Source organism: Hyperolius riggenbachi, chromosome 10 (genome assembly GCF_040937935.1).
Source record: "Hyperolius riggenbachi isolate aHypRig1 chromosome 10, aHypRig1.pri, whole genome shotgun sequence".
Taxonomy (NCBI): domain Eukaryota; kingdom Metazoa; phylum Chordata; class Amphibia; order Anura; family Hyperoliidae; genus Hyperolius; species Hyperolius riggenbachi.
Window position 1 is genome coordinate 134,181,786 of NC_090655.1, and position 27,310 is coordinate 134,209,095.

At 44.5% G+C, this 27,310-nt stretch overlaps 2 protein-coding genes across 7 annotated transcripts in view; one reads left to right on the top strand and one right to left on the bottom strand.

The window, feature by feature from the left end:
* The window catches only part of CDH23 (cadherin related 23), a 1,682,716-nt gene that overhangs the window by 198,585 nt on the left and 1,456,821 nt on the right, over positions 1–27,310 (bottom strand). For all 6 annotated transcript variants that reach the window (XM_068258239.1, XM_068258230.1, XM_068258228.1 and 3 more), the window contains 2 exons: positions 17,594–17,815; positions 6,860–6,979 (listed from right to left, as the gene is read on the bottom strand). In XM_068258239.1, the coding sequence (XP_068114340.1) occupies positions 6,860–6,979; positions 17,594–17,815 (342 nt within the window). The remainder of the gene's footprint in view (positions 1–6,859; positions 6,980–17,593; positions 17,816–27,310) is intronic.
* VSIR (V-set immunoregulatory receptor) overlaps positions 1–27,310 on the top strand; it is a 93,125-nt gene that overhangs the window by 173 nt on the left and 65,642 nt on the right. The gene's annotated exons all lie outside the window — the stretch shown is intronic.

Consider the following 27,310-nt stretch of genomic DNA (forward strand, 5'->3'; position numbering starts at 1 on the left):
TGTTGACTCAATATTCATTTTTTTAATGGATAACTACCCAGTGTACAGTTTGCATACTGCCATATTCTGACCGTCTGTGTTTTGTACAATCTGAAAAACAGACCCAAAACAATCAAGCAAATTAGAGAGCCGATTCATGAAGCTGTGCTGCTATTGTAGCACGAGCTCCATGACAACACAGCACTCTAAATTCGCTCTTGCACCACATCGTCCCTTCCTTAGTTATGTGCGTTGCTTACATAGCAATGTGCATTCCTTTAAATGCAGGGGCCGCTGCGGTCGCGATACTTCACTAGAGTGGCCTCTACTATGTTAATTAACGGTCACAAATATGTTAATTAAAGGGAACCAGAGATGAACGATTCACACAAAATAAACATCAGTTGATAGCTTGTAAAGAATAAATGCTCTACCTGATAATTTCCCCACTCTGGTGTGCCTTTTTGAGTGTTTTTTATCCATTATTGCTCCAGGAAAAATCCAATATGGCCACCGGCTCATATCCCTTCTGCTTCCATGTTATAAGCTGTTCTGGATGTGCTGTCTAGCCTCTATGAGACTATAGACAAGCAGGGCTGCTGCAGCCTTTCATCTGTGTGCTTTCAACTTTATTATTCTGGCATGCTGTGTGGCTGCCTGTAGGAAGTGTCTCTCATAGAAATTAAACTGCATACAGTAGATAATGACAGGCTGTACAGTGCACACAGATACACCTGTCTGTTTCAGAGCTTCTTTCTCGGCAGCAACAGCCCCTCCCATGTCATCAGAGCTCTAAGTATGCAAAGCAGAAAAGCTGAGCCAGGAGGGGGCAGGCTTGGGCTTGAAAAGACTCCACAGAAGACTGACTCAGCTGTAATGATTCCAGGTCAAACCTAGACTGAATGCTCAGTAGGGGATTTTTATCTTAGCTGATAACAAACAGATTAGGCAGAGAAGAATAAAACTAAAAGCATGGTAGGTGTTTACGGTCATGTTCCCACTGATAAATGTAATAAAATACATGAGGGTGCTTCGTCTCTGGTTCTCTTTAACTTAGTTACTATGTAGTAAATATGTTAATTACCATAATAGCAGCCGCTCTAGTAAAGTATTGAGGTTGCGATACTTTACAGCAGCGGCACTGGCATTTAAAGGAATGTGTGTTGCTAAGTAAGCAATGCGCGTAACTAAGGAAGGCAGGCTACGTGGAAATACATATCCAACCATTGTAATGCATGGCGCACAAGTTCAACCCAGCCTTAAAGAAACCACTCAGAACTGAACATTAATATGCTAGTTTTTCTTTTTAATCGGCAACTAAGGTAAAAGTAATTAGCACATTTCAACTCCCCAGCAACCAATGAACTAGACTGAGCAAAACTAACCCCTGGCAGCATACCAGTTATTGAATATGCCATATAAAGAGTCTTCACTTGGCATTTCGTGAGGACCTAATTACAGAACCATTGTCCTATCGATAAAGTTAATTATGATAGGTCAATAGTGAGTGTTCTTCTTCTAAGTATAACTAATTGTTACTACATTTTATAAGGTTGCAAGCAGGATGCTTCATGTGGAATGGAGATGGTTCTGCTACTCTCTGTAGTCACTGAAGACCCTAATTAGCTGTGGCATTGATTACTATTTATCCTGATGCTAGATCAAGAGAGAGACCAAAATGAACAGAGAACACTTGATATACTCCTTTATGACTTTATTGGTTGTTATATATTGAGAAAGATAATTGGGTATAATGCCAATTACAAGTGAGAAGGATTATAGTTTTGTGAGAATTATAAAGACTGACTAATGTATAAGCAGACTACAGAAATGCATTTATAATATATCTATTTATATAAAGCATCAGATTAATGTAGAACTTCAGATATTACCCCTTTGGGTAGGCTTTTGAAGGGCTCGTTTCTGGGACATTGTTCCTCATTCTCTGTCCCATGACAGGGTCACGGACAGAGGTAAGGTTCCTCCATTGGAAACACAGACAATGAAAAACAAAAAAAAGATCTTCTTGCCCCCCCCCTTCCTTTTTTTTTAATCCCTGTTTTTTTTTTACTCCTAAAATTACATTATTTGTTGATTAAAGAACCTTGCAATCCACTTGGGCAGCATTCACCACTGCCTCTGAATGGGAAACCTGGAGCTAGAATATTTTAATGTTATTGTTACATAGTTATTTGGGTTGAAAAAAAGACATATCCCTGTTGATCCAGAGGAAGGCTAAAAACCCATACAAGGCATGGTCCAATTAGCCCCAAAAGGGAAAAAAAATCTTTCTCGACTCCAGATAGCAATCAGATAAAATCCCTGGATCAACATCATTACCTAGTAATTGTAGCCATGGATATCTTTCAACACAAGGAAAGAAATCTAAGCCTCCTTTAAATGCAGGTATAGAATTTGCCATAACTACTTCCTGTGGCAATGCATTCCACATCTTAATCACTCTTACTGTAAAGAACCCTTTCCTAAATAAATGGCTAAAACGTTTTTCCTCCATGCACAGATCATGTCCTCTAGTCCTTTGAGAAGGCCTAGGGACAAAAAGCTCATCCGCCAAGCTTTTATATTGCCCTCTGATTTATACATGTTAATTAGATCCCCTCTAAGGCGTCTTTTCTCTAGATTAAATAAACCCAGTTTATCTAACTTTTCTTGCTAAGTGAGACCTTCCATCCCACGTATCAATTTTGTTGCTCGTCTCTGCACCTGCTCTAAAACTGCAATCTTTCCTGTAATGTGGTGCCCAGAACTGAATTCCATATTCCAGATGTGGCCTTACTAGAGAGTTAAACAGGGGCAATATTATGCTAGCAACTCGAGTTTTTATTTCCCTTTTAATGCATCCCAAAATTTTGTTAGCTTTAGCTGCAGCGGCTTGGCATTGAGTACGATTATTTAACTTGTTGTCGATGAGTACTAAGTCCTTCACCAAGTTTGATGTCCCCAACTGTATCCCATTTATTTTGTATGGTGCTAGACCATAGGTATGACCAAAATGCATGACTTTACATTTTTCAACATTGAATTTAATCTGCCATTTTTGTGCCCATATAGCCATCCTATCCAGATCCTGTTGCAGTATGACACTATCTTCCTGAGAGTTGATGATTCTGCACAATTTTGTATCATCTGCAAAAACAGCAACATTGCTCACTACTGCATCTACTAGGTCATTAATAAATAAATTGAAGAGCACTGGACCCAGTACAGACCCCTGTGGGACCCCACTGCTAACAGTCTCCCATTTTTAGTATGATCCATTGACCACAACTGTATGTGTCTGTATGCTTGTAGCATTTGTTTGGACAGCTTAATTGCGATTATCTTTTAGCAAGAAGATGGAAGCAGCCCTAAAGGCATTAAAGCTGAGCATGGGAAGTGGTTGTGAGTCAGAAAGTCATTAGGCAAAGATTAGGGGCAGGTATGGATGTTTTTATGTGTATTGCCAGGGTTGTAAGTGGGGCAGGAGTGCAAACCATGGTCAATTTAGAGGTGCAACAGAAGCTTGTTTTTTTTATGTCTAATAAGACATGGCAAACAATCAATCCAATAGGAACAATATTCCTGATTAGAGATGACCAAATAAGTCTGAGATGATGCTGGATTATGCAAAGTTTGAATGTAAATACATGCAACTTGAGGTGGTATTTGATTGGTCCGTTATCAAGCTGTATATGTTACAGGCAAAGTACGAAATTCAGGTATTCTACAGAATGCCTGGCCATTTTAGGCAAAGTACGAAATGTCTGTTTTTGTTACATACTTTGCCTAGGCATTCTATAGAATGCCTGAATTTTGTACTTTGCCTGTAACCTATACAGTGAATGTACAACCGACCGCCTGTAGATGTGAGTGGTCTCTCTCCTCTCCTGTTATTATTATTATTATTATTTTTTATTTATATAGCGCCAACATATTCCGCAGCCCTTTACAAAGCACAATAAGACAAGGGGAACATAGATACACTAAAAAAAATGTACAACAGAGTTCCAAGCAGCACAAATATTGCGACAAAACCAGTAAACATCAGGAGGAGGACCCTGCCCTTGCGAGCTTACAATCTAATGGGTAGTGGGGGACACACTAGGTAAGAAGGTGGAGGATGGAGGAGGCAGTGACCTTTTGCCTCTGATTACATTGTGTCAGATAAGTAAATAAGGGCTATAGAATGTTATAGGTTTGTCTGAAAAGGTGTGTTTTAAGAGTGCGTTTGAAGATGTCCAAGTTTGGAGCATGACGTACAGGCTGTGGAAGAGAGTTCCAGATAAGGGATGATGCTCGTGTAAAGTCTTGGATGCGAGCATGAGAGGAGGTGATCGGCTTAGAGGCCAGGAGAGTTTCTTGGGAGGAGCGAAGGTTGCGGGAGGGACAATATCTTGAGATTAGTGATGAGATGTATGGAGGGCACAACTCATAGAGGGCTTTGTACGTTAGAGTCAGGAGTTTGAACTGGATCCTCTGGGTAATGGGTAACCAGTGGAGAGAACGGCACAGTGGGACTGTATCGGAAGAGCGTGTGGAGAGGTGAATGAGGCGGGCCGCTGAATTTAGAAGGGATTGGAGAGGTGCTAGCCTGTTTTGTGGTAGACCACAGAGCAGGGTGTTGCAGTAGTCTAGACGGGAGATGATTAAGGCACGTACAAGCATTTTGGTGGCCTCTTGTGTGAGGAACGGATGGATACGGAGTATATTTTTGAGCTGGAAATAGCAGGTGGTGGTTAATGAGGCAATGTGAGGTTTAAAGGAGAGCTCTGAGTCAAGTATAACCCCCAAGCAGCGGGCCTTAGTGGTTGAGGTTATTGGGGTGTTGTCTACTGTTATGGTTGCAATTGGTGGGGGTGTACAGTGGAGGAAATAATTATTTGACCCCTCACTGATTTTGTAAGTTTGTCCAATGACAAAGAAATGAAAAGTCTCAGAACAGTATCATTTCAATGGTAGGTTTATTTTAACAGTGGCAGATAGCACATCAAAAGGAAAATCGAAAAAATAACCTTAAATAAAAGATAGCAACTGATTTGCATTTCATTGAGTGAAATAAGTTTTTGAACCCCTACCAACCATTAAGAGTTCTGGCTCCCACAGAGTGGTTAGACACTTCTACTCAATTAGTCACCCTCATTAAGGACACCTGTCTTAACTAGTCACCTGTATAAAAGACACCTGTCCACAGAATCAATCAATCAAGCAGACTCCAAACTCTCCAACATGGGAAAGACCAAAGAGCAGTAGACCTGCACAAGGCTGGAATGGGCTACAAAACCATTAGCAAGAAGCTGGGAGAGAAGGTGACAACTGTTGGTGTGATTGTTCGAAAATGGAAGGAGCACAAAATGACCATCAATCGACCAGTTCTGAATGGATGTGACGTTCCAGCAGATTAGAAGCAAAGGGGAGGAGCGAGACAGGGCGGTAATTGGATAGAGAAGTTAGATCAAGAGAGGGTTTTTTGATAAGTGGTGTGATGATAGCTTGTTTGAATAAGAAAGGAAAAGTGCCAGTGGAGATAGAAAGATTGAATAGAGTTGTTAGAGCAGGATTAAGGGAGGAGGAAAGCTGGGGATTAGATGGGAGGGAATGAGGTCCAGGCCACAGGTAGTGAGATGTGCTTTGGAGATTAGTGAGGAAAGACAATGTTCAGTGAGTGTGGTGAAAGATATTAGAGTGGGAGTGTGGTCTTGTGGATCGGGGGGAAGGCAGTTAGCAGTGGGCGAGGGTGCAGGTGGACAGAGGGAATCTACAGGTGATGGTTGAGCTGGTAAAAGTGGTTGAGCTGGTAAAAGTGGTTGCGTGTCTGCAGCTCTCTTTCTCTTCCTTACTTTAGTTTTTTAGTAGTGCTTTCTTGTCTGTGCCTCTGCTTTTCTTTGTCAGTCTCACCAATGGCTGGTCTCTTCTTTAGTCTCTGCCTCTATTTTCTCACAAAAAAATCATGCTTATTTCTTGCTGCAAGTAGAGCATTGTACCATGCCTCTAAACTTATTTTTTATTTTATTTTGCTGCATCATGGCTTTTCCGGCTCCTCCCCCTCACTAGCCTTCAACTGCCAAAACCCAACTGCCATTTTTCCCCTGCACATGATGTCCATCTTTTCTTTCCTCTTTCCTGCTCATGGGCTCCCCCCCTGGCAGCGCCTGAAGGCTCCTTCACAACAGCACTTTGCACAAACAGTAAATATCAGCATGCATGCACCCATCATCATCACTAGCCTCACTGACAGGCATAGATATTGCAGCTGTTACAGTCAAAGTGTGAAAAAAACAGGCATTCTATAGAGAACTGGGTATTCTACACTTTGCCTGAACGACTTCAGCCATTCTATAGAATGCCTACGCAAAGTACGTAACAAAACAGACATTTCGTACTTTGCCTAATCGCTTCAGGCATTCTATAGAATGCCTAGGCATTCTGTAGAATGCCTGATTTCGTACTTTGCCTGTAACATATACATTTGAATACAAAAGGAAGGGTTATACTTTAGGAAATTTGAAATGAAGAGGAATCTAAACAAGAGAGGGCAATGTCACCACTGCCTGAAGACTGCAGTCCAAAATGGAAAGAGAATCATAACAAGTATGATTAGTCCTCAGAGACTGACCTTGCCTTGAGAAATAGCTAGCCTGTAGGGTAGACTTTTGGACCACCAGTTTCTGTATACCCTGCAAAGGGATGTCTTCTGCTACTCTCAACTATCCACAGAGACAGCTGAACTAAGGCAAACTGTATGTTTATCCACTAAATATTTATTGTGCTTTGCATGGTCAAGATAAATCTGATATAGGTATCCCAGATCCTAAGCTCATATATTTACATACTGTATGTGTTTAACTGTTCAACATACACAAACCCATTTTAATACACATACCGTGGTAGTGGAGGTAAGGCGGCGTGGCACAATGGGACACCGATCTGTTGCAGTTATGATCAGTGTATATCTGCCCAGACAGACTTCATAATCCAGTTCTTTCACAGCACGGATCAGGCCCTAGCAACAACAGAATAATAGCAATGTCACCAGTACTCACAAAGTATTCATCACTGACAGCTTATTAATGCACTATGGCAGAAAAACAAAATTTACTAAACATTACAAGATAAAACTTTGAACTGAACAGTCAAAGCACACCCAACTGACATCGCTGTCTCCTATACAATGCCTGAAATAAAAAAAAACCTTATTCCCTGGAAGGCGGAACCAGAATTGAATAAAATAATATATTACAATATGACGCTAACATTTGTAGATCACTTTTCTCCTGTCTGTGTCTGCTTTGCCTGGGGTGCCAAACAGGTTGGCGAGGGACTCCCTTTGAAAGCAGGAAATTTGGGTGCCTGTTAGGTGGTTAGGGTTAGTGATGGGGTGGGGAGGGGAAGGTTGAGGTTAACCGTGATGGGGAGGCGATTAAGGTTAGCTGGAGGGGTGTTACGTTTAGGGGTTCCCGGGGAGGGGGGGCTCTGTGTCAGAATATGATTGGGTTTTGCGGTTTAGGTTTGCTGTATTTTACTAACGAAATACAGTTTAACACTGTAAAATAGTAGAATATCGGTAAAATACACTAGATAAGATACACTAGAATGATAAAACAAGTGGATTGAAAGAGTGATGGCAGTGAAAGACTGGGCCAGAAGGAAACTGCCCAGAAACACAGTGGACAAACGAATGTCACGGTATGAAAGAGCTGCGGGAAAACCTGCAGTAAAGTGCAAGAAAGGAGGCAGGCATAGTACGGAGTAGGAGCTTACCGAGTAGAAGTGGACAAACTGTGCAGGGTGCCACCCGATAGGGCTTAAATTAAATGGTGCCAGCTTCCGTGGTTAATTGTAAAGCCCCCATATATGCTATCATCACCAAATTTGGCATGTATGTTAAGCAGATGAGTAGGAACAAGTTAAGAAAAATGTTGTGAAAAGACCTTATAGTTTTTGAGCAAATCGATTTTAAAGTTTCATAGGAAAAATGGTTTTAAACTGTGTAAAATGACACTGCTGCAGTACAGGTTACTGCATTCTGAGTTCTGTATACATATTGGAAGTGGTGGGATTGGAGTACCTTGTATTTTATCTTTATACCATGCGTGTAACCTTGAAATAGCTAAATATTGGTGGCACACAACCAGAGAAGTCCCAGTATGGGTATCAATAGAACGCTCTATTGTTAAAGGCATGTATTTCATGAAAACAGACGGCGTGGGGTCCCCCCTCCCAAGCCTCCTTAACCCCTTGTCTCCCATGCAGGCTGGGATAGCCAGAATGTGGAGTCCCGGCCACATGAGGCTTCGCACCCTGAGCTATACCAGCTCGCATGGTCCATGGTATGGGGGGGGGGCTCTGGAGGAGATGAGCGGCCAAGCCTCCCCCAGAGCCCTTGTCCAATCCATGGACAAGGGGCTCTTCCCCACCTTTGGTGCCCCAGGAGGAGGTGGGGGCCGTCGACGTCCTGAGGGGGGTTCATGGTGTCATCCGGGGGTCCCCTTTAACAAGCAGATCCCCGAAGGCTGCCCCTCCCCAGGAGAAATGAATATAAGGGTACACAGTACCCTTTACCCATTTCCACAAAGAGTTAAAAAAAGAAATAAAAACACAACGACAACGACAACTGGGAAATCGCCAATCGCTGGAGGCCACACTACAGTGGCAAAACCAGCCATTTTTCACATAGATGGTGGGTCCAGGTGACAAGAGCAGGAGGTGCCCTGGTCCCCTGGACCCACCCATTCATGTGAAATAACGCTCATTCTGACACTCTGAGGTGGCCTCTGGGAAACGGGGATTCGCCAACAGCCATTTTGTATGTGGCACTGTTTGCAGAAAATTCTTATTTCAGAAAACAATTTTTTTATGTTTCCAGCTTATGCAATACAGATTGCAGAGGCTGTCTACAGCCATTCAGCCCCAGAAATTGGGCGGGTGCATGGGACCTCCTTAGAGGGTACTGACATGGGACCACTTCTGAGGATACTGGTGTGGGATTATCGCAAGGTAAGTATCCCTGGTTAATTTAGAACAATAAAGGACTTTTTTCTTTGTCGTGTTTTTATTTCTTTTTTTTTAACCCTTTGTGGAAATGGGTAAGGGGTACAATATTCCCCTATACCCTTTTCACCTGGGGAGTGGTCCCACACAGGGGCGTTCCTACCATAGAGCACAGGGGGCGTGTGTGGGGCCACTTCCCCTTTTAACAAGCGGATCCATGGAGGTCCTTCCCAGGTGATAAGGGTATAAGGGTATATAGTACCCCTTACCCATTTGCACAAAGAGTTAAAAAAAGAAATAAAAACACAACAACGAAAAAAGTCCTTTATTGTTTTAAATTAACCAGGGATACTTACCTTGCGATAATCCCACGCCAGTATCCTCAGAAGTGGTCCAACCTCAGTATCCTCTTAGGAGGTCCCGCGCACTCGCTGATCCTGCCGAACTCCCAGGGCTGAATGGCTGCAGACAGCCTCTGCAATCTGTATTGCATAAGCTAAAAACACGAAAATTGTTTTCTGAAACAAGAATTTTCAACAAACAGTGCCACAAACAAAATGGCTGCTGGGGAATCCCCGTTCCCCAGAGGCCACCTCAGAATGTCAGAATGATCATTATTTCACATGAATGGGTGGGTCCAGGGGGCCAGGGCACCTCCTGCTCTGGTCACCTGGACCCACCATCTATGTGAAAAATGGCTGGTTTCGCCACTGTAGTGTGGCCTCCAGCGTTTGGCGATTTCCCAGTGGCCATTTTGATTGCATCACTGTTTGCCGAAATGTCTTGTTTCACAGGCAAAATGTTCGTGTTCCCAGCCTCTGCTATACAGATGCAGAGGCTGACTGTAAACATTCAGTGGCGGGAGTTCGTCGGTGTTGTAGGGTGGTGGGATGTCCTAGAGGATACTGGTGTGGGACCACTCCTGAGGATACTGGTGTGGGATTATCGCAAGGTAAGTATCCCTGGTTAATCTAGAATAAAGGACTTTTTTTCGTTGTCGTGTTTTTATTTCTTTTTTTAACTCTTTGTGGAAATGGGTAAAGGGTACTGTGTACCCCTATATTCATTTCTCCTGGGGAGGGGTGGCCTTCAGGGATCTGCTTGTTAAAGGGGACCCCCGGATGGCACCATGAACCCCCCCTCAGGACGTCAGCGGCCCCCACCTCCTCCTGGGGCACCAGAGGTGGGGAAGAGCCCCTTGTCCATGGATTGGACAAGGGCTCTGGGGGAGGCTTGGCCGCCCCTCTCCTCCAGAGCCCCCCCCATACCATGGACCATGCGGGCTGGTATAGCTCAGGGTGTGAAGCCCCACGTGGCCGGGACTCCGCATTCTGGCTATCCCAGTCTGCATGGGAGACAAGAGGTTAAGGAGGCTTGGGAGAGGGGACCCCACACTGTCTGTTTTCATGAAATGTGTACAATATGTATACAGAACTCAGAATGCAGTAACCTGTACTACAGCAGTGTCATTTTACAGTTTAAAACCATTTTTCCTATGAAACTTTGAAATCGACTTGCTCAAAAACTATAAGGTCTTTTCACAAATTTTTTTTTTACCTTGTTGCTACTCATCTACACAATTAACCACGAAATTTGACACTAGACTTCAATGGAAAACCGAATTCGATACTCGGAACTGCCGAATTTTCGAGTTTTGAGTGTGTACTCAGAACTGCCAAATTCCGATGTCAAACTCGAAATTCGGAATCCGAGAGCTTAGCCCTACCGCCCGACGCGACAGGTGGCACGCTGTGCAGTATGTCCATTTCCACTCGGTAAGCTCCTACTCCGTACTATACCTGCCTCCTTTCTTGCCCTTTATTAGTACTTTCATACCGGAACATTGGTTTGTCCACTGTGTTTCTGGGCAGCTTCCTTCTGGCCCAGTCTTTCACTGCCATAATTTTTTCAATCCACTTGTTCTATCAGGTACATGGGACGTTTCTTCTACCTTTCACCTCACTTTCATCCTTCATTGTATATTGTTTGTTCACAGTAAGGATTTTTATTTGATTATTTATATACAACTGTGTGCAATATTGTCCACTATTGTGGTTAAGTGCTGTAGTGATATTTCATACATTGATGTATATTACGTTTACTGTTTTGAGCTCTCTGTGTGTTTTCGGACAATTTTATTATTACTATACCTGAATTGATTATTCATTTCAGCATGTCACCTTATAATTTGGTTTTTAATAGTATTTATTGTTATCTAAGTGACCCTTTGGTATGTAATAAAGATGGAATTTAATATTTACTTATTGAGTGGTGCAGTTTTGTGTAGTTCTGCTTTTCTTCTTGAGGTTAATTCCACTCACCTCCTCAGGCTTCCAGTGCCGAAGCTTCCTCTCCCCTCTCGGCCGACCGCCGGTGTGCACCTCTCTCTCCATCCGACCGGTGATGTGTCAAGTTGTTATACTATCAGTAGTACTACTGATTAAGGTTCGGGGAATATCTTGGTGGTCCAGTGGTCTCACCTTTCCTAACTTACCCCCTGACATCGGCCTCATGCTAACCTCTCCTCCCCCTTCTTCACATCTAAAATAGTCCCCACACTGCTGTCACTAATCTCTGCTCTCCTAACACTTAGGCCCCGTTCACACTTGCGTTTTACCATGCAAACGGACCAGATCCTGATTGGATCAGGACCTGATCCAGATCGGAACCATACGGTTTCGATCCGGACCGTTTGCATCAGGCATGCATCAGGCTGCCATCCGGATCCGTGGGCAAAAAATAGCGAAATGAAATTAAAAAATGTTGGGGTCAGCAGAAGGTGCACCTGGTGCACCTGTAGAATCAGGTTCCTCCGCTGTAGGCCTCACCTCCACCTCCGACATTCTGCTAAACAGCTCCAGCACGTCTGTCACTGCTGCTCCACTCCAGACATGCTTGGCCCATGTGTCCCCATCCAAAATGGCCGCTTGGATACGCATAGGAAGTGGGGTAGAACGTCAGGTGTTTGTAGGCAGCGTGTTCTGTGCCTTCCGTTTCCCATTGGTTTCTGTGTTCCGGATGGTGCTGTCAGGCTCAGGTCCGGCTCCGGTCCGGGTGCGTGGGCTGGAGATCCGGACCCAAAAAATAGCGCATGTTGGAAAAGTGTCCGGAGTCCGGATCCGGTCCGGCTCCGTACTGTACGGAACGGACACGTGTGAACGTCCGCATAGCCTTTGCATTGCTATGCGGAATGTACGTTCCGTTTGTACAGTATACGGTCCGGATCCGGCCCGGCGAACAGGGAACTCTAATGTGAACCGGGCCTAACCCATTTCCACTATACACACTGCTATGCGCAAACCGCTCCCCAAGGAAACTGCAACCAATTCACGTCAATGGAGTTGTTTCCATTGATGCAAATGTACCTACGCGATCCGGCACAATGCGACACGGGAGAAATTATGGATAGCATGCTGCAGTTTTCCGCAGTACGCATCCGAGTCCCCATAGCCGCAGATAGGAAGCTGCATGACGACGCATCTGGCTGTATGGAAGACAACCAAAAGTACTTGCAGAGGGATGAAAGGCGATGCGGCGATCACCTTGCATCTAAAATGCCAGTAGAAAAAGGCCCTTAAACCTGCTCCTATGTGATACCTATCAACAAGCCTATGGAGGTATATCAGCAGGACACTGCTGCACATGTACAGATGGGGATTTAGCATCTCTCGATAAGAAGATTACAGACATCACACTGGCATTTCTCAAATGTGACGAGTCGGCACCTTACCGGCGAGTAAAATGATAGGAATCACCAGCTGGAGAGAGTGGCACACAGCGGCAGCTGACAGAGGGGGGAGAAGAAGCGTAGGCACTGGAAGCCTGGAGAGGTGAGCGAGTCTGCTGCTGCTCGGCTTATCTAAAGGCGCGTACACATGCAGTATGGTTACAAATGACAGGTCCGTCAGATCCTCCCGCTGGGCGGTCGTTCTGCCGAAAGTAGTACATGAGTACAGGCTGTCGGCAGACTGATTCGCTGTGCTGCTTGGCCGTCACTTGTTAACTGCTTCAGTGTCAACCACACTTTCGCTTCTGATACCTTAGGCCAGAGGTCCCTAAACTTTTTCGGTCAACGTAGATCAGACTGCAGGGAGGATGGAACATGCATAAAATGATGTTGAAAAATATTACATTGAATCTAGGTATTGATTCCCCCCAATCTTGCCCAGACAGAACTCCCAGCAGCAGCCATTCAGTCATGCAGTGCCCAAAGAATGTCTTTGTGCTCCAGATAGTGAAGCATACCCAGGTGACAACCTGCTGTCCAATCGGACAGCAATGTCACCTGATGCAGAATTGCTTTGGAAGCCAGCAAATTAATGCTTGCTGGCTTCTATAGTATGTGGATGGGTGATGCCAGCACTGCTAATCTATTTGCAGGCAGCCAATATTTAACGGTACAGTGGGCTGCATAAATAAGTTCGGTGGGCAGCATTTGGCCCATGGGCCTTAGTTTGAGGACCACTGCCTTAGGCACTGGTCTGTGTGGCCTTGCCGGAAAACCAGCCCCGACAACCCCTGCGGTACAGACATTAGGGATAATCAATCTCCAGCTTCTAGTAACAGGGAGCACCATTCTCTTCAGTTTTGCAAATATCTTCCTTCTAAAGCTGGCCACAGACAGAAAGAGAACAGATTCATTCCTCTTTCCCTCGAAGTGGCGTAGAGATCATTACAGTTGCCGCTATGGGGCCTATAGCCAAGAAGGAAGGGGGGGGGGGGGGGATGCCTGGTCTTGTAGCTGGTTTTTTTTTTAAACTTTATTTTTTGTATTGACACCCCCCCCCACCTTTCTCCAGGGACCAACAACTTTAGTACCAGGCAGCCAGGAAGGGGAGAAGCAGGTGGCGTCTGATGTGTTCCACTACCACATCCACCTCAGGTTACTCCCTCAGGCTGGGGAGGGAGGAATAATCTGCAGCGGTGGCATGCATGTGGAAATATAGTTCAATTTTTAAGGGGCAGTTTATCCTGTGTGCTGTCGATGCACATTAATGCCTCCCTCCCTGGCCCCCCAAAATTTAAAAAAGTTTTTATTTGCGGCTGCGGAGGAGGAGGAGCAGCACCAGCGACTGTGAGAGCCCTGGGACAGAAACAGCACAGTATGGACAACTCCGATATCTCATTCCTTAGCTTGCCAGTAAGTGTGCACTGGACCACCAGGGAGAAAAAAATTTGCTAGGGGACTAGTGATATCTAAGGTACCCGCTTTCCTCAATGAGTAATGTCTGCAGAGTTAATTCTAGTCAAATTTTAAGAATGACTGAATCTATCAGCTGTTGATTTGTTTACAGTCTACAATTCAAACTTAAGGTATGTACACACCTTTGACGGATGTCGCCCGTCGGGTATAGGGACCTGACAACACTGTGTTGCTACGTGGGAGTGGGAGGATGATGAGTGGTACATGCGCGACGTCATGCAGTGGGTGGGGGAGCAGCACGAACAATGGGATCAGCATCGCTGGGGGTGGATAGATTCGCCCAGCAGATCGCTCATGGGTTGGGGGTCAGGGGTCGCCGTATATATGCCTGTCAGCTTAGGCGGTTGCTATCGGCCGCCTCAACCAACTTAAGTCAGGCATGTGTCCGATGCTTTAGCATATAGCTGTATGCCCTGAGGTCAAGCACCATACAAATCCAACCACCACCATTGGTCACACGGAGCTTAGCCTAGATGTAATGGCCCAGTTATGATGATATGTTCATAAAATAGTTAGCAGACTGGGGTTTTATCAGTATTTAGATCTTTTTGTAAACCAACGTGAGGTCTTTTTGCCTCATATGACTCTCTATGGCGCTCTAACATACAAACCTGCTGTGAAACCACACAGTATAACGCTGATAATACACAATAAGATTTTTCAGCAGATTTACTGTCCAATTGATTTTCTGATCATTTTTCTGATTCATTTCCATTCACTTCTATGAGAAATCGATCAGAAAAACGATCAAAAATAAGATCAGACCTGTCGGAAATTATCTATGGAATCATCTATCTGCCAAAAAATCTCATGATAAATAAGTTGTCAGGATCCGCACCGTCTAAAATCTTTTATTTTAGCTTTTTTTAAATTTCATTGTAGGCATAAAATATGTGTATCACACCGCCATGACGCACAGCGTTTCAGAATAGCTCTTTATTCAGATAGCGTCAGACACACACTCAATTAACAGACAAAAAAGCCTCACTTATATAGTCCCAGGATGGACCTGATGAAGGACTTCTCATTAGCATAAATGCAAATTCACATCCTTCACCAAACCAATAGGAATACTTCCCATACACCTCCATAGAGGTTAATATGTTGCCAGGCTAGAGACACAAAATAGCTAAAGCTTCACAGGAATCTTTTTAGTTACTCAGACACAAATACCACACTCCAATGTGCAGAGCCAGTGTCATTCGCTGTAACCATTCCTCAGCATTATGGGGTCAGCTAAGCTTATAATAGCTGATCACATCCATATTAGCATAAAATTGTCTCGTAGTCCACCAAATACATGCGTACGCCTCAAGCTGCATTGCGTACTTTAAAGCATGTCAGCTCTGACACAGGAGACCAGGGTTCGAATCTCGGCTCTGCCTGTTCAGTAAGCCAGCACTAATTCAGTAGGAGACCTTTGGCAAGTCTCCCTTACACTGCTACTGCCAATAGAGCGCGCCCTAGTGGCTGCTGCTCTGCTCTGGCGCTTTGAGTCCGCAAGGAGAAAAGCGCAATATAAATGTTATTTGTCTTGTCTTGTCTTGTCATGTCTCCAAAAACGCCGACCTGACAACATATTAACCTCTATGGAGGTGTATGGGAAGTATTCCTATTGGTTTGGTGAAGGATGTGAATTTGCATTTATGCTAATGAGAAGTCTTCCATCAGGTCCATCCTGGGACTATATAAGTGAGGCTTTTTTGTCTGTTAATTGAGTGTGTGTCTGACGCTATCTGAAGAAAGAGCTACTCTGAAACGCTGTGCGTCATGGCGGTGTGATATACATATTTTATGCCTACAATGAAATTTTAAAAAAGCTAAAATAAAAGAAGATTTTAGACGGTGCGGATCCTGACAACTTATTTGCTTGGACATCCCTGTGCACTCCAGGGGCGATCACTGCACGTCGACATTATCCATTGGTGCTGATCCAATTTATACATTAATAAAAAATCTCATGGCGTATTCCCAGCATTAGCTTAACAACGGAGGATTCTGATTGGCTAGTGCACTGATAAGACAACTCTCCTCTGTTTGCCCACCCAGCTCTGATGAAGGAAAGTGTAAACCTTCCAAAACACATAAGGGTTTGGGCATTGTGAGTGATGTCACCACCCATTAACCAGCAGAGCTACCATCCACTGAATGTTACAACCTGACTTCTGAAAGCCGGGTCACCTGACCCAGTGCATATTGGACCTTCCAGTGGAGGTCCATTTTTTCCGTAACCACACATGCTATAGACTCTCCTGCCCCGCTACCGGCCAGAGCAGGCGGGATAGAGCAGTCCCTGAGATGCGGTTCTTCAAGCATGTACAACCACTTGAGCTGGTGGTTAGAACCAGAGGGGCCCTCCTTCAACGTTCGTATTAGTAATTCTTTATTGGTCCTGTGCTGCTAATGATCACTTCTATAGCTGCTTTGAATAGTGGTAATGATTAACAAACTGTTCCCCATCCCCTTCTTACACCTCTCATACTGTGGATATCCCTGGCAGGTTTTGCTATGTATAGAGTGCTTGGGGGGCCCAATGTAAAACTTGCACTAGGGCCCAAAGCTCCTTAGCTATTCAACTGTATGTATGTGAATGCAGATGGGACACAGAGGCATGTTCCCTGCTGTAGGACATGCCTCTGTGTCCCCCCAAACGCTGCTCTCTGCCCCCACCACGCTATCACCCCCTGAAATTGGCGACATGTGATTGTCGATTGCGAGGGTAAGGTAGGAGCTGTATTTGCCTGCTTAAACACCCAACGGGGGCGTTCTTGCAGGCCTTTCCCAGCTGCGATTGGGCAGCTCTGTCTCTCCCTGGCCACTTCCCTACACACTGCTCAGTGTGTGAGATGCACAGAGCAGCTCTTCCAGCTTTGTGACCCTAGGGGTCGCGAAAAACGAAACAAAAAGATTACAGACCACTGTAGTGTTGGAGAGGGGCGGAGATGGCGGCTACCTGATCCGATCAGCCCCCCAGATCAGGTAGCATTGTTTGTTTTTTTAGTTTAAAACCCCACCTCGGGTTTACTTTAAGTTGACTGTAATAAACAACATACTTAACATAATGTAATGTGCCCTTTTCTCCCCCCCCCCCCCCACCCCCTTTTTTCTATCATATTTTAAGAAAATATTCTTAAACAATGTCAATATATTGTCAAAGGAAATCAGGCCAGGAAATGGTTCATAAGCTAAACCACAAAAAATTTCAGGCATCTTATTTGGCTTGCTTTGTGCATAATTGACACATCTCAAGTATGCGGGTTATGACTGTTTGTATTCTCAAATTCTACAAATCCTTTCTATGAAAACATAATAACAATAGTATCACAATCATAAACATCTGCACACATAGACATACAGCATTGTAACTCCAATTATCATGCTCAGATTAGACTGTATGGTAAAAAGGAAGATTTGTATCCTTACCGTGGCATTATTGATAGTAAATGTATCCTGAAGATTGCCACTTATAATGGAATAAGTGATGGTTCCATTAAGTCCTTCATCGCTATCCACAGCTGTGGTTGTTATTATTACAGCGTTAAGAGTCAGAGGGCCCTCATCTGACCTAACCTCATACAGCGGACTGGCAAACATGGGAGCATTGTCATTCTCATCCAGGATAGTCACATAGACTGTAGTTGTTGCCTGTAAAAGGTATTAAGACAATATTAGTATGGTTGTTACAAATACACACTTCAACCCTTTGCATGAAAAAATTGTAATAGAACCCAGGTGTGCATAAATTAACCATCCATTGTGTGAGGTTCAGAGGGAAATAAAACCAAATAATACACTATTACAATAAGTACTGGTAGTTGTTTGCTAAACGCTCTAGTGAATAAGGGTATTTAGACATATTTTCAGGTTGTTTTGTATAGCCATGGTTTAGAAAAAGGTACTTAAATATTTGCATTATAGTTGTTTATATATGATACAATGTTTAAATGGGGAGTTACCGTATGCTTACTATAATGAAATTCTACAAAATGTACATTTTAGATTGGCTTGACAGATTCCTGGAAAAGTGTCTATAGACAATTAACAGACTATGAGAACAAAGTAAATTTCCATATAATCCAAATACCGTTTCATTTAACTTCAAGCAGTATTCATAATTCGATTCATTCTTATGCGGGCGCACATTTTGACCCACATACCTTCCACTGTCTTCGCTGACATCCTGCTTGTGCGTGTAGGTCACGCCTTTTATTGCCTGACTAGGGGCCACGTATTTTGCACATGCGTGGTTTCTAAGATGGTTCATGTACCAAAATAGGAGTCACTTGCTTATAAAGCTCTCACACATTCTGCACCCAGTGTTGAGAATACTTACAGCTTGCGTTTTGGTACTTAGTGTGTGGTATTTAGTATTAAGGCCATTATCACAACCTTTTAAAGGGTATTTAAACTATATATATATATATATATATATATATATATATATATATATATAAAAATTAAAAAGAAACTATTTTTACGCATTTTCAAAAGTATTTCACAAACTGCCCCTCAGCAAAGTTCATCCTAATATTTCTATCATAGTCTAAGAATGGGTTGAAAACCAGTTAACCTAGCCCTCTGTATGTTTGTGTCATGTACGAGATCATGCAAACACCATGTATGTTTATGAGAGATCATATGATCTCTGTGCAACTATTGTCCTGAATGAAACTCAAACCTGGCATTTTAGCACTAAAAAGCAAGCGTGATCGTCAGTTACGTTATTGTTTAACTATGGCATACCAGTGCCACACATTGGAAATTAATGTTATAGTGGAATCAAGCCTCTTGTTTTTTTCTGATATTTTAGAGTAAGACATAATTGAAGTACCACTTTAATCTGCTCAGTGATATTACACAGACACGTGCTACATAGACAGGACAACTTTTTGTGAACATCTAGTTACAAATACCCCCTACGTTTGTGTAGGCACTTTACTTTGTTAAGAATGCAGAGACAACATGATTCTTTGTCAAGTTCCTCTTTTGCTTGGAGGATCTTTTCAGATGTAGCTAAATTGACGTAATTAGCAAAATGCAATTAGGTAAAGGGGTTTAAGTGTCCCAGGTGGTGCATTAGCACTTGCTATAGGATCTACACAAATCAAACAGTGTCTGGAGTCCAGGGCAGATGTTTGCTTTTCTGATAACCCAAACAAGGGAATAAAACCAGAGCAGCTAACAGCCACAAGGACATTTCTAAAATAAAGTGAGCAGACACAAACAGAGAAGGATTTATGGTGCTCATACTACAAATGAAGACTATGGGTGTCTGCAAGCATTTCAACAAGGAAGAAACTATGATGTCTATGTATTCTCTCATTGAAATGCAAGACAGTTGTGGCTCTTGTAAAGGACCAGTGGAAATTGTGTTAGTAGAAACTGAATAAAAAGATTTAATTTAAATAAAAGACCATCTTGCCTATAGACGGCTCCTCATCAACAGAGAGATGGCCTCATACTTATTCCAGGCATCTGCCAGGGCAAGACAAGCTTCTACACATGACAGTACTGACTGCGGTCTCCTGCTAGCCACCTGCATTCCAGTATTTTAATTACCATATTCAAATATATATATATATATATATATATATATATATATATATATATATATATATATAATCAGCAGAGAAGGAGAAAAGCGCAGGCACTGCTGTCATTCACTTTTTATTTACTTCACTATAAATATCATGCTAAAACATGCGTACAAACATTGCAACAAGGTGAGGTCACATACCCAAAGGTGGACGTAGTGGTGGAGCGGTGAGTGCGGAGGGAGAGGAGCCTGACGGCCGTTTCGCGCTATGCGCTTCTACGGAGGCTGCTTTTAGCATGATATTTATATTGAAGTAAATAAAAAGTGAATGACAGCAGTGCCGGCACTTTTCTCCTTCTCTGCTGATATAGACATACTACTGCCTGAGCACGCAGGGAATTCACCCATTCATACCTAGATTGTGTGTGACGGAGCCACTCCCTCCCCCTCCCACCTTAACAAGAGCGTATAGACTGCAGTGCCAGCGCTTCTGTACTTTCATCTCGTATTGCACATACATATATATATATATATATATATATATATATATATATATATATATATATATATATATACATACACACACACACACACACACTGTATGTGACATGATCCCGGAGCTTCAGGGATTGAGCTCAGGGATATTACCCCAACATCCCAAACGCTGCTGCTTTCCCAAGCTAATCTAACCTACCCCCAACTAGGGATGATCAATAAGATACAAATATTTCTGAATTCATGCAGAATTATGAACTTTTTTAAGCAAATACAGTATATGCAGCTTTAAAATGTACCAATCAATTTAAACCTGGGTGGGGCTTGATTGGTCCATTTTCAATCCTGATGTCATTTCTGCCCTTTACTTTGTTTTTTCTTTTCTCCTCCTTTCGCTGAGTCACCTCAGCCGTGCTTGTAAACACAAGTGAGGAAGGGATCGTGTTTCAGATAAGCAGCTAGGCAGGGAAATAAATGGAGGAATATATTATAGATAAAAAGAACCCCCAGCATGCAACTGTTTGGCACTGACTACTAAAGGGCCAGTGCTCCTCAAGTATGTGGAGTCGGCTAAACTACAAGTCAAGCAGGGCACTTGGGGCATTACATAGGCTCCCCACACCTCTCCAGGCTTCAGTAGGGTTAATGAGATGTCTTCACACTGTAGTCTCACTTGCAGGGGGTTAACACTGTTCCAGATCCCAGGAGCAATTCATTCACTTTTTCTTCCACTTGTCACTTCAATTAAATGCAAAACTCTGATTGCGTAATATATTAAATAAAATTCAAGCTTTATTCAAAAATTCACCTACAATCTCCTGCCATCAATAGAGCTTTTGGAGTGTTTACAGCGGACACCACTCCGCATCATCTCCCGGGCTGACAGTCGATATATATGGATATGTTGGCGATTTATAAATCAATAACAATAATAATATGACTGCACTGTCTCTCGCACGCCTGCTCCCCAACTTCCACTCCCCACTACTTCCTTGTTCCATTTTAGGCTCCTCCCTTCCTGCTTTGTCACTACTACATGTGACTCAAAAGGTTTCCCTGCACCATTCCCTTCCAAAAACACATCCATAAATAATGTATATGGTCAATGAGCTGCAGATCGTTCAAGTGTTCATGAAGATTATGCAAACTGTGAGTGCACATTTATGCTTGAAAACAGACCAATCAAATGCCATCTCTCCATCTCAATGATTACCCCAACTCTCTAACCCTTAAAACTTTTACATTAAACTGAAATTTGCCTTTTCAGACAAGTATGCATATGACTTAAATGAAGCCATCTCAGCTGCTATCCAAGCTCTGTTTCTTCTTGAATAAAATGTAAAAATGCACCGTCTCCGGATACACACCTTACTTATTGCTCCTATCACTGTAACAATTATGTTGTTAACATGTATGTTTTCTACCAACTCTATACAGTAGATTCTCCGTAATCCAGCACCAATTGGGATTGGCTGCTGCCGGGTAAGTGTGCTTTCTGGTTGCTTGAGACTCAGTGTTAAACATAGGCCTAGCTAATAAAGTACTATACCCAGTGCACCACTATATGCATACCATGCATGCTGTATTAAATGTTAAAATACAGTAATTGAAAGTATATTAATCTTGGGGGAACCATGGAACCCAGTCTTTAATCACAGTACAGCCACAAACAACCAAAGAAGGTGGCGTTCACCACTGTGAGTACAGTCAACTATTCATGCTGGTCAGTTAAGTTCTGGATAACTGGGACTCTACAGTATTGTCTGTATTTTTTGTATTTTTACGTACCTACTGTATGTTTGTTTTCTACTCTGTGCACTGCCACAAAAAATTATGGTGCTACATAATTTGTTTATTATTATAATAAAAATAATACACTTACTGTAAGATAGAATTCTATACAGTGCAGAGAATATCAGAGGTTAAAAATGTAGATATTATGCCGTCTTTATTGGCAAAAGAAAGGTCAGCAGATCCTTTAGCCAGCTTGCCATTTTGGGGGATACACACACCCCTGACTATTTCCATAACAATAGTCTACAAAGTGTATAGTCATCGGCCCGTGCCTCCAGCAAAATCATTGTGGCGGGTCCACCACACCTGCTGGCGTCATGTGTAGACAATCCGTTCTCCCCCTCATAGTGGCCAGCTGTGTCACTCCTCCTCCCTCGCTCTTAGTAAGCACAAGGAGCGCGGTTATATTTACCTAGTCCATGCTGAATCTAGTCCAGGCCTGGGCAAACTTTACGTGGCTCAGGCCGTATGCCTAAGATTCCAACCCCCCTCCCTCTGTGAAAAGTTGCGAGTGGGCAGCGAGGGATTTGAAACTCACCTCGCTCACCGATGTCTTGCGTTGCATCTCCATGGCAACAGGGCATCACATGACGTGACGTCAGGACGCGCCAACGTGTAATACACTGGCACATCCTGATGTCATGTCATGTGATGCCCTGTTGCCATGGAGATGTGACACGGGACATCGGTGACCGAGGTACGTTTCAAATCCCCTGCTGCCCGCTCGTAACTTTTCATGGAGGGAGGGGGAAAGGAGGGGAATCTGGCCGCCTGACAGAGGACCAGAAAAAGCAGCGCACGCAGGCCACAGTTTGCCCAGCGCTGATCTTGTCTCTTCTTCCTCCCAGGAGCAGCACACTCTATGCTGCCACCCTGAGGCTCCTGATGACAAGACATGCATCAAGATACTCAGTATGTCAGCATGCAGCATGAGGATGCCAGGAGGAGGAGTGAAGATTTGGTAAATAGAACAGCACTCTTTGTGCTTATTCTGCATGACCTGAAGCAGGAGCGGGCCACTGGCCTCCCTGCAGCGAGTCAGGTTGCAGGCAATGCTCAGCATTTTGAGATAAGAAAGAGGGACACTTTAAGGCACACCCCTGGTCACTAATACTAGGGAGGTTTTAAAAATCCGACCACTCTGGTCCTCTAACATTTAAAAATAAGAAATTATATTTAGAGTATATAAAAGCGCACCTGGACTCAGAACTTCCTCTCTGTTCTAAAAGATATGCAACAGCCTAATAAACTTTAAAGAGAGTCTGATATAAAAAAGTAAAATACAGATACTTACCTAAGGAAAGGGAAGGCTCTGGGTTCCTCTCCTTGTCCCGTCGTCCCCGCCTGCATCCCCATTAGAGTCTACGACCACCTCTCTCTGCCGTTGCCCGAGGCTTCGGAAGTCTTTGGGAGCACTAGGGCTCTTATTGACGGGCCCCTCCATACTGCGCATGCGCGCTCTTAGACACTTCCGCATGTGCAGTACTGAGCAGCCTGTCTGCAGGAGCCCAAGTGTTCCCGAAGACTTTCGAAGCCTCGGGCAGCAGCAAAGAGAGCATTCTCTGACCCATCAGTCAGGGACCGCTAATGGTGGAGCCAACGCAGGAACGATGGGACGAGGAAAGGAACTGGTAGGCTCTATAGGTTTCAGAGCCTTCCCTCTCCTTAGGTGTCTTTTTTTAAATTTTATTTTCACTTCATATTCACTTTAAAGAAAAACATTTCTTTGTTACAGCTGATACAAATCCTGCAATAAACCTGCTGTGTGTCTACTTCCTGCTTTCATGGAAGCAGACATATTGTTAAAGAGACACTAAAGCGAACTTATTTTGCACATGTTACCTTATAAGTCGCTTCAGTGCTCTCATAACAAGTAATCCGCCATGTCCCCGCCGCTAAACGAGGGCTGCAGAGCCCCCAAATCCCTGGGGGGCAATCCAGCTGGCATTTCCTGGAAGGGGCAGAGCTTTCAGCTTCAGCTCTGCACCTCCTGATGTCAATTGCGGCGCATCGCCGCCTCTCCCTGCCACTCTCACTCTTCCGCACTGTGTGGGTCCGCCTATATTAGTGCGTGGTGCGACAATAACGCCGCACCCGCTGCCTCTTAAACGTCGCATCTGATGCAACTATAACGGCGCATCAGGTGCCCCCGTTAATGCACCATTAATGCACCGTTTCAGGGGCACCCGATGCGCCGTTATTGTCACATCAGACGCAACGTTTAAGAGGCGGTGGGTGTGGCGTTATTGTCGCACCGCACACTAATTTAGGCGCACCTGCGCTGCGCGTGCAGTGAGCGGGACTGCGCGCAAAGTAGCTTTGCGCGCACTAGCGGCAAAAAAGGTTTTTTTACACTGGCGCTAACACGTAGCACCGGTTAGTGAATCAAGCCCATAAGCTGGTAAACTAATGCACAAAGTTATCCCTCCCAGCTGATTAATAATTTGTGCAGTATTCATTAATAAGGTGTGGTAGGCGGCAAATGTGGGTGGGGTCGATGCTCTACTGAGTTTGGCCAGTTCAGGTTCTAAAGTATTAGTACAGTACCATGTCCCCTCCCTGTCTTCCTCCACATAATATGCAGCTATCATGAACCCATTTTCTCTCCTCATTTAAAAGTGCAGCCACCATGAGACCGTCCCCAAGTAGAAAAGTCTTAACCAAATGACAATCTCTATTCTGTAGTATTGCTATCATGCTACCGTTCAGACACAACCAAATTGCTGCTGTAGTAATTACCCGGAATGGGCAGCACGCAAATCATCCACTGGCAGTAAGCTACTGAGCTATATGATGCTCCAGATGAAGGCCTTCTGGCTGGCTTAATTTTTTTTTTTTTCAACTCAGCACACAGACCCAAATTCATGAGTGGTCAGTTACCTGGGGCATTAGCAATACTCTTTTCTTAATCGTAATCCTGAACTGAATTGTGTGATCATCATAGTTTGGTGGGAGCTGGGTATTAGTATCAGTGCCTTTCTCTTCCTTCCTTCCTTCCCTCACCCTTCAACAACTATTCCTCGTTATTGAATGACTGTTGCTGAGCCTACTATTTATTTGTCTTTCTCATACCACATTCATATATATATATATATATACACCAACAACATCCTGTACATATCCCTCTCTCTTTAAAGGGAGCCTGCACCGGACAATCCACTCAAGACACCCACGAGACAATCCCAAACGAACACGACACAGTCCCCCCCCCCTGGCAGCTCGCCATACCCCCCAACACCGATCCCCTCCTGCCTCGACAACCCCCGCCAGAACCGAGGCACACCAGCCGTTGCCAGTCACCCACCAGCCACCGCCGTGAGGACAACCGACGCGCCAAGCAACGTCCATGCCCCCCCACGGCCAAGCAGGCCGCGCCACAGTCTAGTAGTGCGCCACCCAGAAAGCCACCATGGGAAAACGGCCATCCCCACAACGGAGGACCGAGAACCCCCTCGCCCACGGTGGACAGACAAGACGCGGGAGAGAATAAATAAACCGAGGAGCGGACCGCACGGAAAGCACGGCCCGTGCCTATCCCCCCTGACTCCCAGCTCACAGTTCAGGCTCTCCCCAGGACAGGCCTAATAGAGGTTAACTGTAAGGCTCCTCCACACTTCTTCAACTCTGACCGTATTTCCTAAATCTTAATTCTTACACAATTCATCCATCTTAACAAACCATTCCCCTATATCTAGCGTAGCCGGATTTTTCCAATTGTTAGCAATGATACTTTTAGCCAATATCGTGCCGTATTCTTTAATCAGAGAACATCCCGGACTTTCTTTTTTTATCTGTATAACTAAGGATTTCTTCCTTCGGAGTAAGCTCAAATTTTCCTTTTAGCATTCTCTCAGCCAAGAGGGTGATATCATCCCAGAATTTTCTAGCTATCGGCAGGGCCGGCCCTAGACTATTTGCCGCCTGAGGCAAAAAAAAAAATTCCACCGCCACCCCCCCCCCCCCCCCCGGTGGGGGGCGCGCTCTGGGGGGCCGCCGAGCTGGAGGGGTAGCTGGCAGGACGGGGGTATTGGGCCTAGCGGCGGGGAGGGGGTCGTACCCCCCCTCCCTCGCCTGGGTCCCCCGTGCAACGCTGCAGGAAGTGACGTCAGTGGAGCGCACGCTTGGAACGAGGAAGAGGTGAGTCCTACCCGCCCGTGCCTCTTACACATAGCAGCTGCTTGTATTTAAGGCTGGAGGGGAGCGGAGCACGGGGGACCCAGGCGAGGGAGGGGGGGTCCGACCCCCCTCCCCGCCGCTAGGCCCAATACCCCCGTCCTGCCAGCTACCCCTCCAGCTCGGCGGCCGGCTCCCCGCACCCACGGACGGGCGGGTGCCGCCCCTGGAATTTTCCCCTGGCTATCGGGCACCCCCACCACATGTGTAGAGCACCTCCGTCCCCCTGTCCACACCTCCAGCACATCACCTTGCGACCTGCAAACGTATCAACACGGAGTGGTGTAATGTACCATCTCCCAATTGTTTTAAATTGTATTAATTGCAACCTTGGATCTTGAATTTTAAAGGTGTTTGCCCATATTTGTGGCCATAATCCTTCCAGACTGGACCCCACCTCAGTTTCCCATTTCCTGCAATACGCAGGAAGACCCTGGTCACACTCTGCCGCGCAGATATCTGCATATAAACTAGCGATTGATTTGTTCATTTTTTCCCCCAGATAAAAGTATTTTTCAAAATTATTCAGTTCCCTCCTCTGGGCAGACCGAGAATTAATTTTTCTGAAAAAACTATGTATCTGGGAGAAGCCCCACAAACTGATATGATCGTTACATTGAAGAATCGGTTTAATTCCCAAGGCGGGGCTTCCCCCAATATTAACCACACGTGTTTCACGACTTATATTATGTTAGATAATGTTGATCCTGCCAATAGTAGTAGTAGTGTAGTAATTACCCGGAATGGGCAGCACACAAATCATCCACTGGCAGATAGCTACTGAGTTATATGATGCTCCAGATGAAGGCCTTCTGGCTGGCTTTTCGAAACAAACAATCAGTGGCATAGCTACAAACCTTGGGGCCCCGATGCAGAAATTGGACCTGGGCCTCCCCCTCACCCTACATTAAATAGCCAGGAGTAGCTGCAGTGGCGTAGCTAAGGAGCTGTGGGCCCTGATGCAAGTTTTACATTGCCCCCCCTCCTCCCCCCACCCCCAAGCACTCTATACATAACAACTGATATGGCACACCAAAACCTGCCAATGGCAACTACAGTGCCAGAGGTGCAAGAAGGGGATGGGAAACAGTTTGTTAATGATTACCACTATTCAAAGTATCTATAGAAGTGATTATTATCAG